General features: G+C 41.3%; 1 protein-coding gene across 1 annotated transcript; it reads left to right on the top strand.

The window, feature by feature from the left end:
• The first annotated feature begins 2,123 nt into the window (after positions 1–2,123).
• Positions 2,124–12,636, top strand: nrbp1 (nuclear receptor binding protein 1). The gene is made up of 18 exons (XM_085771784.1): positions 2,124–2,781; positions 3,369–3,646; positions 3,779–3,901; positions 4,896–4,997; positions 5,105–5,194; positions 5,332–5,372; positions 6,480–6,574; positions 7,053–7,136; positions 7,243–7,301; positions 7,545–7,643; positions 7,749–7,881; positions 8,110–8,200; positions 8,402–8,452; positions 8,739–8,874; positions 9,325–9,378; positions 9,475–9,538; positions 10,091–10,146; positions 10,776–12,636. The coding sequence occupies exons 2-18, from the start codon at positions 3,410–3,412 to the stop codon at positions 10,869–10,871; spliced, it is 1,611 nt and encodes a 536-aa protein (XP_085627910.1). The 5' UTR covers positions 2,124–2,781; positions 3,369–3,409; the 3' UTR covers positions 10,872–12,636.
• The last annotated feature ends 1,439 nt before the right edge of the window (positions 12,637–14,075 follow it).

Here is a 14,075-nt window from a genome sequence, read left to right as displayed (position 1 = left end):
GACGGTCTTTTGTATTAGCCTATGTGGTGACGATGATAACTACATGAGATAAAAATGTATGTGAATTAAGAAATATTTTAAGTAAATAATATTTGTGGCAATTCGAAATTCTGATACAATTTCAACAACACATGTTTTATGTCTATAACAACTTGTACATGTTATCCTACGATGTTGTAACAATAATCTGTTATTCTGAGCTCATAATATAGCCTACCTACATACAGTCATATTATAAGCAACAAGTGAAGTTACTTATCCAGAGATCTTGGGAGGACTTTAAACACTGCTAAGGTAAGGCAATTTAATTTATAGGCATTTTTTTAATAAACAGTTTGTTTTAAAGGGCTTTACATAACATCATTACAACATCTTGTTCCCTATAGACTCTCACATCGACTGAGGGAAAACTCCCATGAAACCTCAGGTTGAGCAACCCAGGACGGGCAGAAGACGGGCAATGTTGTGTTCAGACAAGAAAGGAATTGTCACAACCTCTCCAAACAGACACACAAAAAGAGCGTTTTGGCATTGTTGGATTGTGTTTTTGATGAGTTTTGAGGGCAAGGGGACCTGTACCATTCACCTCCATTGTGTTCACTGAGCAGCTGGCGTCTCTGCCCCATGTATCTCAAAACAACATTCACCGATAATTAAAAGTAGGTTATGAACCTACTGCAGAAGTAAGTTTTGGCTAATGCTGCGTTCGAGGCAGGCTTTTGAAACCGTAAATTACAGCTTCACGTCACGACTTACGACTTTGTAGCGTTTCAGGCAACCCACTCGTGTTTTTCCGACCTGTTTTACCTGTGAAAGTCACTATAACGGCCACTCGTAACTTCCGACCCGTGAACTCGTACCAGATCGAACTGGTACGACTTCACAGGTCGGAAAAACACGAGTTACGGGCTGCCTTGAACGCACCATAACCGCCCTCGTCCCTACGTCACCACATTCAGGCGCATCCCTTGGCTGCACACACAGCCCTTCATGCCGTTCTCTCTCCTCATTGGATAAAACTTGTCGGATACAAGAAAAGTTTTCTTCTCGGCTCAGAGCAGAGCAGAGGGACTGACAGACCCGTGTTTCAGTCCAAACACTCTATGTAAGTGATTGCTGTTGGAAGATATAACTATTTAAAGGGACAACGAGGAGTTTCTATTCGGTTATAAAAAAGTCTCACGTTAATGTGGATGAATCTACGTTACCCACACTTGTTAATGGGCTCATTTTCGATAAATATATCGTTCTGTCTCTATTTATTTTGTTATTATTAGTGGTGGCGGAAATGCTGGTCGAGCCGACCAGCGTTTCCTTCGTGGCGAGTCACGAGAATTACGCAGCCAAATCGCCGTTAATGGTCGGAACTACGACGGTATGTGAACCTCTTTGAACCTCTGACTTTAATTATTGATTAATGAAAACACGAGTCCGTCTTGCGCCGGTCAAAGAATTTTACGGTGCGCGGAGGCTCATAAATGTAGTGTGAAAACGCTTTGCTTTTCCAAAACTCCTCGTTGTCCCTTTAAAGGTGTACAGAAATGGCCGTTTGTCCTTGTCGCGCCGAGTTGTCACGAGCTGCAACACGAGTTTACCCAAGTAAGGAAAACGAATTTGATTGGTCGTTATCGAGCGGGCGGGATATTCAAAGCTTGGGGCGAGACCGAGCTCCGTGTGTGTGTGTTGTCTCAGACGTTTGAATGACGGATTACGGATCCAATATCAGTGGCTGATGAATCGTGTACAGGCTGACGTATAATCCGTGCGCCTGCATTATCCAATGCGAAAAAAAAAAATACACACTTTCATCCCGGATTTAAATAGAATTTTGCACAAAGTTTGGCCTACATCGTCTGAAAGATGAGTTATCACATTAATTTTATGATCCAGAGTGGGCTCAAATTCAGTTTTCTTTTCTGTACACCTTTAAGACTCATATTAACACAAAAATATCGCTTACTTCTGCTTTAATAACTATATGGATTATGGCAAATATGTGAATTTGTCAAAACGTTGAACTATCTCTTTTAATGGGAGTAGTGTGATGGCAGAAGGGGGATGGGACAGAGCTTGTCTGGCAACCGGCCTGGGCTCTGCCTGAGAGCAGTGTGCATCTGTAAGTTGTCGCCATCATATGTGGCTACATGTTAACCTAGCTCCCAAGTCAGTCAGCCCCAGCCAGCCGTGCGCTGTCCGCAGGATTACAAACCTACCGGCACCGTTTTTTGTCTTTTCCCCCGGTCTGTTCTTGTCCCCGGTCGAGTGTGAGAGTTACCGGTTTATGATGTTATCGTCCGGTGACCGTGTTTTAGTTTAGGATGTCGCTGTTTTGTGGAGTTCACTCACGTTAACGGAGCCGCCGGGAGTCTTGAGAAGCAGCAGCAGCAGCAGCAGCAGCGAGGGGCGGTGGGCTGCTGCTACCCCCCCAAAAAAGACAAACATTGCTACCTGACGGCGAAAACCAGCTTGTTGGTTAGTTATCTAGTTATAATCTGAGGAGAGACTGAGGCTGAAGTGAGTGACGAAGGTAAACGTTGGTCGGTAAACGGTCACTGCCGCCGCCGCCGCTGGTGGTTTCCGCCGTTGGTAACGGTCGGTAGCCAAGGAGCTAGCAGCTAGCAGCTAGCATCCCGGAGCTAGCTGCTGCCGAGAAACCGACAAGATTCACGGCCAAAAAGGGGGAGATAATTGAACATAATATAAATAATAAACAACCTCCTGGGATCGGGCGGAAGTCTGTTAAACTGGAGCTGGCATCGTCACATCTCCTGTCTTTTACATGTAAGATCAATAATATGCTACTTTTCTTACTCATGTTATGTGACATGGTTTACATATTGGCCTTTCCTGCTGAGAGCTAATTCAGCTAACTTCTTTTTTTCCTGCAAAACCGGCCTGCTACATTTAACTAAATCAAACCACTACTAACATAATGCATAATATTTATACTGGATTTCATACTTGACTTGGTACTTTTTCATGTGGCTGCTATTGTGACTGATTTATTACGTAAACTTGTAATGCAAATTATTTAAAGGGTTGCTGCTGATGTTATGAGATGTTTTCTTTTTTTATGAATGCGTTTTAATGCAAGTTAAAGACAAATTTCTGCTAGAGAGTAAAGCATTTCTATTCTATTCTATACTTTTCTTTACTCCTCCTCTCCTTCACCGGCCAGTCACAGTCATGCTGAGTGCATGCAATTATTGTCAAAGCTAGTTGTAAAATATGATCCAATTACCGTAGCCACGTTTTCGTGTGTTATTAATCAGCAGTGAACAGGTGAGTGTGTGTGTATGTGTGTGTGTGTGTGTGTGTGTGTGGGCTGTGATACTGATGCTGCTGCTGTGTGTTTATGAATCATGCAGCAGGCTGCTGGGCCTGACAACCCGAGAGAGAGAGGGGAAGGATGTCTGAGGGAGAGAGCAAACAGGCCCCGGACGCCGGCCAGGAGGGGAAGCCGGAGTCAGGACCCACCACGGGTCAAGGAGGAGGAGGAGGAGTGTCGTCGGTGTCTCCCCCTGTGTCCATGGTGACCCAGCCTGCTGCCACCGCTGCCACGGAGGATGAGGAAGAGGAGAGCGAGGATGAGTCAGAGATTTTGGAGGAAAGCCCGTGTGGACGTTGGCAGAAGCGCAGAGAAGAGGTAGAAGATGATATATCAGCACAGCAGAGAGGAGTCAGGTTTATCTTCATCAGGGGCGCAGGTATATTACAGCTGATGCTTTATTTTGTTGTCTTTTCCTCCCCCCCACCCACCCACCCACCCGTCCCCAAGGTGAATCAGCGCAACGTCCCTGGGATTGATAATGCTTACTTGGCCATGGACACCGAGGAGGGAGTGGAGGTGGTGTGGAATGAGGTCATGTTCTCAGAAAGGAAGAATTTCAAACTACAAGAGGTGGGTACAGAGTTGGAGCTGACGTAGATAGATACGATGTGTGTGTGTGAAGCCACTGCTGCGATATTATGAGGATGATGTCAGGATGGAAAGAGGAGAGTGTTTATGTCCATTAGGAATTAAATGTCTCAACATGGAGTTAAGTGTTGTTTTCTTGTGCGATAGGTTTGCTTTTGTTTGCCGTGATCTTGCTAACAATGTGAAAGCCTACTTGTTTTCATTTCCCCCCTTTGGTTTTAAGCTCCTTAGGCAAGTGGTTGGACTTGTTGCTGCCAGCAAGAGAGGCAAAGTACAGTACAAACTGTGACTGTGTCGTTGCAAAAAAAGAAAAAAAAAAACAATTTTTGAGAAATGACCAGACTGGTGGTATTCAAGGCTTAAGGTTGCGCACATGTTTTGGCATTTCAGGCATTTAACACGATGGTTTTGCTTCAGTCAGGAGTTGTTTTTAGTTGTTTTACTGTCAAGAATGCTTGAGTTGAAGATGTCATATGTTTTTTTTATTGCATACAAGATATCTGGCACGTAGGGACTAGAGCCCCAGTAATCCAGTGGTTACTGCTGGTTACTACCGAACTGTAAAGATAGACAGGGGGACATCAGTGTATGTCATTATTAGCTCTCTGCCCAATGTCAAATATAAAAAAAAACCCTGAGTAACTACATGTAACTCTGTCTGTCCTGTAGTAGCTAGACTAACTCATAGACTATTTATTCACTGACTGTTTTGCAGTTTTTAAACATGTACTTCCTTATCAATAAATGGCTGTTAGTCTGTAGAAATGCTATTAATGGATGCCGTAACAGGTTGTTCAAACACAATGAGCTCATTTGTGTTGGATTGTTTTAACTTAATTAAAGTTTGATCAGTTTGACAGCACAAAGGCAGGCGTAGCAGTCGCTGCATCCGTTTTTATTAATAGTCATATGTTGCAAAAAATGATAATGTGATATGAATGCCTGAGCAACTTCCTTTTTTTTTTTCCTTCTACAGGAAAAGGTCAAAGCAGTGTTTGATAATTTGATCCAGCTGGAGCACTTGAACATCGTGAAGTTTCACAAATACTGGACGGACGTTAAAGAGAACAGAGTGAGGGTAGGATCATCATCATCATCCTCCTATTCATCCAGTCACGTAAAGAAGAGTACAAAGACCTTCTGTGCTCATCTTCTTCTATTGCTCTTTTTTTTTAATGTCTGCAGGTCATTTTCATCACTGAATACATGTCTTCAGGAAGTCTGAAACAGTTCTTGAAAAAGACAAAGAAGAACCACAAGACCATGAATGAGAAGGTGTGTAAGCTCTGCTTTAACTCACTCCATGCAGTTTGTTTTACAATGATGCTGACAAGTTCGTTTTCTTCTTCTTTTTTTGGCTCATCTATTTTATATAAACTTTCACTTCTGGTAACACATTTCTTTCCTGACAGGCCTGGAAGCGCTGGTGCACACAGATACTGTCTGCTCTCAGGTCAGTCTTAACAAAAGGCTTCATTTTTTAAGCTACTTCAGGGCTCCAGACTAACTTTTTTGACTAGGAGCACAGTGGCCCCTAACTTAAAATTTTAGGAGCGCAAACAGAAAATTTAGGGGCGCACACCGAAATCGACTTGCAAAGTAAATTTTCACATTTCCTCAAATTTTCACTGTATTACTGATAAATACTTTGATAAATGCACAAACTATAATGTTTAGACACACCACTTGTGGTAAACTCATCCAAGAACAGACCCCCACCCACCCTGGGGGACAAGGTGCCTGTGTAGGACAGCCCCTGTAGTTTGGCCTCTTTTTCTGTTGATCCTGATTGAGCCACATGTGCACGGACTCCTTGGCATCAAACTCGTTGACCCCCCCCCCCCCGCACAGCCCCCCAAAAAAACAATCTATTGACCAACGAACAATCAATCAATAATCATTTCCGTTTGGGAGCCTCTGTGCAGCGCTGTTCTGCAACGCGAGTCAACCTGCTTCGTTGCCTTGTGACGATTTGAGTACCGCTGCTGAGAGCGCGAGCATATTATGGGATGTTTAAGGTTTGTAGCGAGTCGTCGAAAGAAAAAAAAATATCGCGGGTGACATACAGCACACACACGCAGGTCACCGGTCTGTGTGTCTCCTGCTGTTTCACACGGAGCTCTGCTGTGGAAAGACGTCTCCTCCGCTTCGAGATGTGGAGAAGAGAAACACACGTTTCTTTTTCACACATGAGCCAATCACAGTGGTCATTAAAAAAAAAAAAAATCAGCAAATTTACTGGTCGCACATGCGCGAGTAGATGAAAAATTGACTCGCATTGTATCAAATTTTAGTCGCAAAATGCGACCATTTAGTCGCAGTCTGGAGCCCTGTACTTAGCTTTTATGAAGAAATCCTGGTAGAAGGTTTTACTCCAACAATGGTCCCAGAAAGGGGTTTTTACTGCAAATTCAGACGATCAGCTGTGTCACAGAGCTGCATCCAGGTTTAGGAATCATGTTTTTAAAAAATGTGAACATAGCAAACATATATAAACAGCAGCTGCTGTGGTTTGTGACCCTTTTTTTTTAACCACATTACCTCCATCTCTGATCTCCAGTTACCTGCACTCCTGTGAACCTCCCATCATCCACGGCAACCTGACCTGTGACACCATCTTCATTCAGCACAATGGCCTCATCAAGATCGGTTCAGGTAAACGACAGAGATCAATCACATCATGAAGGTTTTATCAGAGAATCTAAACATTTATTTCAATGAATCTTTCATTAGATAGAAGAATAAACAGCACCGCCTACATCTCATCACACATAATAGAACCTGTTATCTCTATCCAGTGTGGTATGGGGGGAAAAAAAACCTGTAACCCACAGGGAGATACAGCTCTGTTACCCAAAGGATTAAATGAGTCATTCCCCATACACCTCTTCTTTTAAAAACAAATGTATATTGTCATTTTTCTTTCATATGAATGATACGCCCAAAGATTTCAGTCCTTCAGGCAACAGTTTTTTGTTCGGCACCAGCTCATTTTACACTTTCTTTGCTTTGTTGATATGTGACATACTGTATGTCCTTCATCAGTCATTTTCTTTTTTTATTATTATTATTATTAATATGAGCAGTATTAGATCCATCACAGTTATTAAGTCTTTTGTCCTATTGCTTTTAGTTGCCCCGGACACCATTAACAACCATGTGAAAACCTGTCGGGAAGAGCAGAAGAGCCTTCACTTTTTTGCCCCAGAATATGGAGGTAAGCTGCTGCCATGTGTCATTTTACCTCAGATACAGCTGTGTGGGTGTTGGTGTTTGTGTGATACTGATAAGTGGTCTATGTGTGTGTGTGTATCTGCCCCCAGCTGTTGCCAATGTTACCACAGCCGTGGATATCTATTCCTTTGGAATGTGCGCCTTAGAGGTGAGAGGCTCCTCACATACTGACATGACACAAAAGTGCCATCACCTCCTCTGTAGACATAGTTCATGCTGTTGTTAACGCAGAAATGAGTGACACAGATAGAAATCAGAAGGACACTTACCTCTGTTATGTAAGAAATGAATTGTAGAAATTCTTTTTTTGTGTGTTTTAGGATGACAGATACGTTTTTGTGTGTCACTGCTACTGGCATAACCTTTGCTTCTACACATTTCACCTCCTCAGATGGCTGTGTTGGAAATCCAGAGTAATGGAGATTCGTCTTATGTGTCCCAAGAAGCCATAAACAGTGCCATTCAGTCCTTAGAGGACCCGTTGCAACGGGTGAGTGGAGGAGAGACGACTGTTTCAAGCTTGTGTTGCTGTTTGAGACACAGATCGACAACCTCAAGTTTTGTTTTCTTGTTTTTTCCTCTCGCACCATTTCAGGAATTTATCCAGAAGTGTCTGGAGGTAGATCCCAGTAAGAGACCCACAGCGAAGGAGCTGTTGTTTCACCAGGCCTTGTTTGAGGTGCCCTTACTTAAGCTGCTGGCTGCTCACTGCATCGTCAGCCACCAGCGTGAGTGAACACACACACACACACACACTTTATCCTAATGAATATTGGATTGACAAATGAAACAATGCAGCCCTTACTGGAACTTAGCTTCAAATCTTATTGAACACATTCACAATTTCCAAGCTGTGTGTCATGAAACCCCAAAACACACGATGCACTGTCACAAAAATAATCTGTAAGTGTGTTTGGAAAATGAGAATAAGTTTGGTGTTGTCTGTTTACCTGTAGATATGATTCCTGAAAATGCTTTAGAGGAAATGACGAAGAACATGGATCCTAACTTGGTGATAGTTGAGGCCAAGGACGGAGTTCAGATGAAGTAAGTCAGAGTGTCATGCTGCTGTTTGTTGATCACCAGATGAAATTAGATTTTTGAAGAAAAAGCACATAGATAGTGCAGGTTTAACTAATGTTCCAGCTTTTATAGGAGTAATATGAACATTTGCATGTCACTCAGCTGTCTATTTTGAATTTCCTGCCTAAATGTTCAGTATTAGTGACAGTTTGTCTTGTGCTTCAGACTCTCTCAGTTCCCTGCCCTTGAACTGGACAAGTTTCTGGAGGACGTAAGGTAAGAAAACAATCATGGGAATAAACTGAGTTTAGAAACAGATTTGTTTTTTGTGATTTTGAGATTCAGGTCAAATGACTTTGTGGACTTGTCTGAACATAAAGTTTGGAAACTGTTGCATTGACAAAGATAAACATGTGCAGACTGCTCAGTGACGTGAACTGTTGTATTGTAAACATCTAATATACATTTATGTTCAGTGAAGTTTTAAAGAATCCCTTCCAGTGTCCAGGAAACAACTAAACATGAAATACTCTGTACTGATCCCTTGTCTTTGGTGACTCAGGAATGGGATCTATCCTCTGACTGCGTTCGGGGTACCGTGTCCACAGCAGCCTCAGCAGGAGACGGTGAAGTCGCCCATCGTGCCCCCGTCGGTCAAAACCCCGACTCCTGAACCCGCAGAGCTCGAGACCAGGAAGGTACGAACTGAACCTGAATCACTGATGGAGGCGTTTAAATGAAAATGCTGCAAATCTTATTAAACACTTGATTCATTTAGTTTTATTATTTTCTTTTTTGAGTGAAATGGAAAAACTTCATTATCAGATCCACTAGATCAGATATTTGAAAATCTGTCTGTTTTTTATTTTATCTTCATTTAAATCCAGGAAATAAAGAAAAGAAGATGAGATTAAAAAGGGAGATTAGGAACAGATTAGAAATCATGAATGTGGAAAAACTGCATCAACCCCGAACAGTTTCTCCTTGTTGAGCTCTGCATGAAGAATAAAGCCCCAAAAAAACATTCCTCAAACTAAGCACACTGATTGGATTTTAGGATTTGCATTTAACTCTTAATTGAAAGCCTTCTGCATTCAGCTGCTGGATCTGCCAAACAGTAAGACGGCACCTCTGCTTTGTTTCCCCAGGTCCTTCAGATGCAGTGTAATATTGAGCCTGTGGACGAGGGCACCAAGCATCATGTAAGTCTCAACCGTGTCTCTGTGAGGACTGACGATCTTTAAGTATTTGATCTTGTCAGTGACAGTGTGTGATGTTTTCTTTTCTTCTCCGTCCAGCTGACCTTACTGTTGAAACTTGAGGACAAACTGAACAGGCACTTGAGCTGTGATCTGTTACCAAGTAAGTTTATTTCTCTCTCTTATTGTCAATCATTTGAACAGGACCTGTTTCTATATCGGCACATGCACACATTTGCAGTTTCGTGTCACTGTTTCTATGAGACAATACAGTGTTATAGATAGACTGGAGGAAACCACAATGTCTTGTTTACATGTCTTTTTTTCTCACGCGTGTGCACGTGTTTCCTCAAAGCCTGAGAACATGCATTTAAAAATACTTTAATTCATGAGTCTACAATCTTCTGCTGTTTCAATACAGATTGCAACCACCTTGTATTGTGTAGACGTTGTGTATCACATCACCTGTTTGCTTTCTGGACCACACACATGCTTGTTTGTTATCTATGTGGACACTGGTAGATCATATACACAATATGGGAAGCTGTTATTTAAAACGTTAAGCTCTGTGCATTTTCATCATTAGTGTTAAACCTTCTTTTCAAAGACATGTTATTAGCATGATATTGTTGTGATAAAATCAATAGATGTTTCCTCCTAACGCCTCCTCATCCACTATGGGTCAGTGTTGTGACAGATTTCTACATTTTTCCAGATGAGAACGTGCAGGAGCTGGCTGTGGAGCTCGTTCAGCTGGGGTTCATCAGTGAGGTCGGTAGAGTTTAGAGTTCATCACATTAAACACATTAAAGCAGAAGTAAGCGATCCGGTCGTTTTGGCTAATGCTGCGTTCCAGGCAGGCTTTTGAAACCGTAAATTACAGCTTCAAGTCACGACTTACGACTTTGTAGCGTTCCAGGCAACCCACTCGTGATTTTCCGACCTGTTTTACCGGTGAAAGTCACTATAACGGCCACTCGTAACTTCCGACCCGTGAACTCGAACCAGATCAAACTGGTACCACTTCACAGGTCGGAAAAACACGAGTTACGGGCTGCCTTGAACGCACCATAACAGTCCTCGTCCCGACGTCACCACATTTATGCGCATCCCTGGGCTGCACACACAGCCCTTCATGCCGTTCTCTCTCCTCATTGGATAAAAATGGTAGGATACGATAAATGTTTTCTCCTCGGCTCAGAGCAGAGCAGAGTGACTGACAGACCCGCGTTTCGGTCCAAACACTCTATGTAAGTGATTGCTGTCGGAAGATAGAACTATTTAAGACTTATATTAACACAAAAATATCGCTTACTTCTGCTTTAAACACAAACATAAAGATTTACCAGTAGAGGATCTTTTTATTTATTTATTAAACCTGCCGTGTCCGTATGTTTCAGGGTGACCAGCCGCGACTTGCATCTGTTCTTGAAGAGGCCTTCACCAAGTTCTACAGCCGGAACGGATCTCTCAATCCGGTGACCGTGTCCTCGTAGCAGAGGACTCCCCAGGCCTTCTTTCATCCCTCCTCGTCCTCGTCAGCAGGACTAGCTTTTTGCTTCACCTCTGAGTTGCAGGAAAGCTTTGCGAGGACAGGGGAGGAAGCCTTGGTCTGATTGCAGATCCTGAAGCCTGTCCTTGTATCTTCTGGTGGGAAAAAGCTGCCACTAAGTGGTCGTTGGCTTTCTATCTTTTTTTTTTTTTTTTCCTTCCCACCCAATACAGCCATCTGCTTCTCTTTTAAAAGAGGAAATCCTAGTTGCAACTTAAAGGAAAATACACGTGTTTCCACTTTGTTGGCTTATTTCTTTCAGTTCTGAGTTGAGAGAAAATGTTAGAGGTAAGCAGAATAAAACTGGATGACAGCAGTATTTTCCTTAAGTCAGTATTAAAAAAGTGTATTTTAAACATTTTTACGTAAAATTGTTTGATAGTTGTCTGTATGAAAAAAAAAAACGAAAAAGAAAATCTTTGTCCCGGCATACTGAAGTGTATGTATTATGGTGTTGTAAGGTTTAAGTCTGGTTGTCTGTTCCTTTGAAACTTTCTCTTGAGCAGTGAGTGAGGCATCTTCCTACCTTGTATCGGTTTCTGGAGACTCTGGTCGAACGAACGCATCGGGCTCGTCGTAGCGCAGCAGCAGCAGCAGATGCGGCGTCACTTCAAAATTTCTGTAATTATTATTATCAACTTAAAGTCATGAAACGTGCAGTCGACTCGCAACACAATCTGAAGAGCTACCGAAGAATTATTAAAAATCAAACTTATTTATTTGTGTATCTTTTCTTGAGTGTTTACTGTACTTCACTTCCAGCACTAAAAGGCCGGTGGTTGTTTGAATGTAAGCTTTTACTTGCTCTCTTTCTCCTCCTCCTCCTCCTTCTTCTTCAAACCATGCTGTTACTTTCTGTGATAAAGGGGTGTCAACCAACCGTGGTCCAACTATATCGCTATAGCTTCTGTTTTTCCAGTTAGCCCATCTGCAGCACTTATCGATTAGGGCTTCGGTCAACAAGTCGTCTTTAGCTGGCAACTTTAGAGGTTTGTTTGGGTTTCCGTGTGAAGATGCTCTGGGCATTTGAACACATGGTGCGACGGGTGTTTGTCAACAGGCTTGGTGAGTGCATGTATTGCTTTTCTATGTCTCTATGGAAACTGATGCATGCGACACACGCCGCTTCTGGAGTTGTTTCAGATCCTTTTCTTCTAAGTCGATGGTGATAGATTTAAAATAATTCATCACACGGGGGAGAGTTTCGTCAGCTCAGGCCCGTCAACATTTAGATTTCGTCTCTCTCTGAAGCATTAGTTACCCTTCCTTTGTGGCTGAGGCTTCCTGTGTGACATCGTAACTACAAAAAAAAACAAGCTCTCGCCACTTAGAAAATTCATTTTTTTTGCCTCTGACCAATCTTATCTGTTAAATGTTTGAGGATCTCTCTGCTAGTTTGCACTACTGTACACTTTTACATCCTGTTGGAAATGTCCTAAGGCCTCCGGCGCCTTCACACCAACAGGAACAGGAAGTTAAATAATTGGGAAATGGCGTCATTTGAAATTTTTTAGTCGATAATCTGAAGTCTTGCCTTCTCTATGCTGTGACTACTTTTCTGTTATAGGGTCTGTAGATACAAGTGTGGAACCGCCTGGCATGCTTGTAACCATCTTGTACACTGTATGCTGGACACTGTGCTCTGTTTCTGCTACGCATTTACCCCCTTTTTTCACCTCCTGAAATAAAAAACTACACTATCAGCACTTCATGTCGTCGTTTGGTCTCATCTTGTGTTTTTAAACTTTGTCTCTGTGACTGAGATCCAGGTGACATCGCACAGCATTTACTGTACCATCGTGCTCATTGTCTTTTGAACAAAGGCTGAAATAAAACTGGTGCAATAAATAAACTCTTAAGTATTTGTGAAAAAAACAAGTAATAGTTTAAATATTTAAGTAATTACATATAAATTGATTTTACTCAATGAAATTGGGGTTGAATCACATTCAATTTAAATTAAACTGACTTGAAAACATCAAACAATAAAACTGAGGTTATTTTATTTACTGAATGAAATAAACTTGGAAAATAAAGTCAATTATGTCAATTTCACAATAAAATTTGACTAAATACACTTCAATTGCTAAATTGAAAAAAATTATTTAAAATAATTGTTTTAAGATAAGTTACCCTCAAATTAGAATATTTTGACATTAACATAATTATGAATTTAACTTTTTGGACTTATTTAACCAAATTTTATCACCTCACAAAACACATTTTTGGTCATAATGTAAGAATCAATTATTGTTTCTAATGATGGCAGTGGCGTAATCTTTATATCCAAAAGGTCAAAGGTCAACTTCACTGTTTCATCATTTTCTGGCCATTTTTCCAGAAAAAAAAGACCATTCCCACTTGAAAAAAGAATAAGAAATCCTATAAAGCATGTTTCTTCATTTGAAAACGTACATTTTGGTGTAGCTCTGACTTCAGATTGGACCTGAGTCCCATATTAATTCTCTTCTAGATTAAATAACGAACACACAGACACACAAATGGAACAAGATTCACTTATTTAAATCATTTATACAAAAGCCCATCCTGGTGTATCAGGAGCGTGATCTCTATCTATCTCAGAGCATCACTGAATTCTGAATTAACTATTTGTTCAAAATTTTAAGAAACTGTAGTAGCCCTTGTACAAGTAAAATCCATGTAGGCTACATACTTTAAGTCACAATGTGTGCTCCAATACCAGTTGAATAAAACACGTTTCATGCTGACAAACACATTGCCGTACAAAATTACAGCAGTATAATAATAATAATAATAGTCATAATCATAATAATAAAAGTACAGCGAGACTTAAAAAATACTTTTCATATAAAACGCCCTAGAAACACCACTCTAAATAAAGAGCTACCAAAATGGTGACATCCAGTTCATGAGTGTTTTTCAGTGACGTGGGTGTTTTCAATTTTGTACATTGAGTAAAAAAAAAAAAAGAAGAAACAAACTACAAAAACAGTACATAGCACTTCAATTCAAACACATTACTCTTTCACATTAAATTTGTGTTTTTACTTCCCAGTTTGAAAGTGATAGGCACAGTAATTAAATTCATTAACCATGTTTTGGCCAACACTATCCCTCGTTTTTCACAACGTTTTTCACAAAGTTAAACCACTTTTTCACACTCATT

The sequence above is a fragment of the Trachurus japonicus genome, chromosome 24 (assembly GCF_045865225.1).
Source record: "Trachurus japonicus isolate A0001 chromosome 24, Traja_1.0".
NCBI lineage: Eukaryota > Metazoa > Chordata > Actinopteri > Carangiformes > Carangidae > Trachurus > Trachurus japonicus.
Note: the sequence above shows the minus strand (reverse complement) of the source record. Positions and strands in the feature narration are given on the sequence as shown.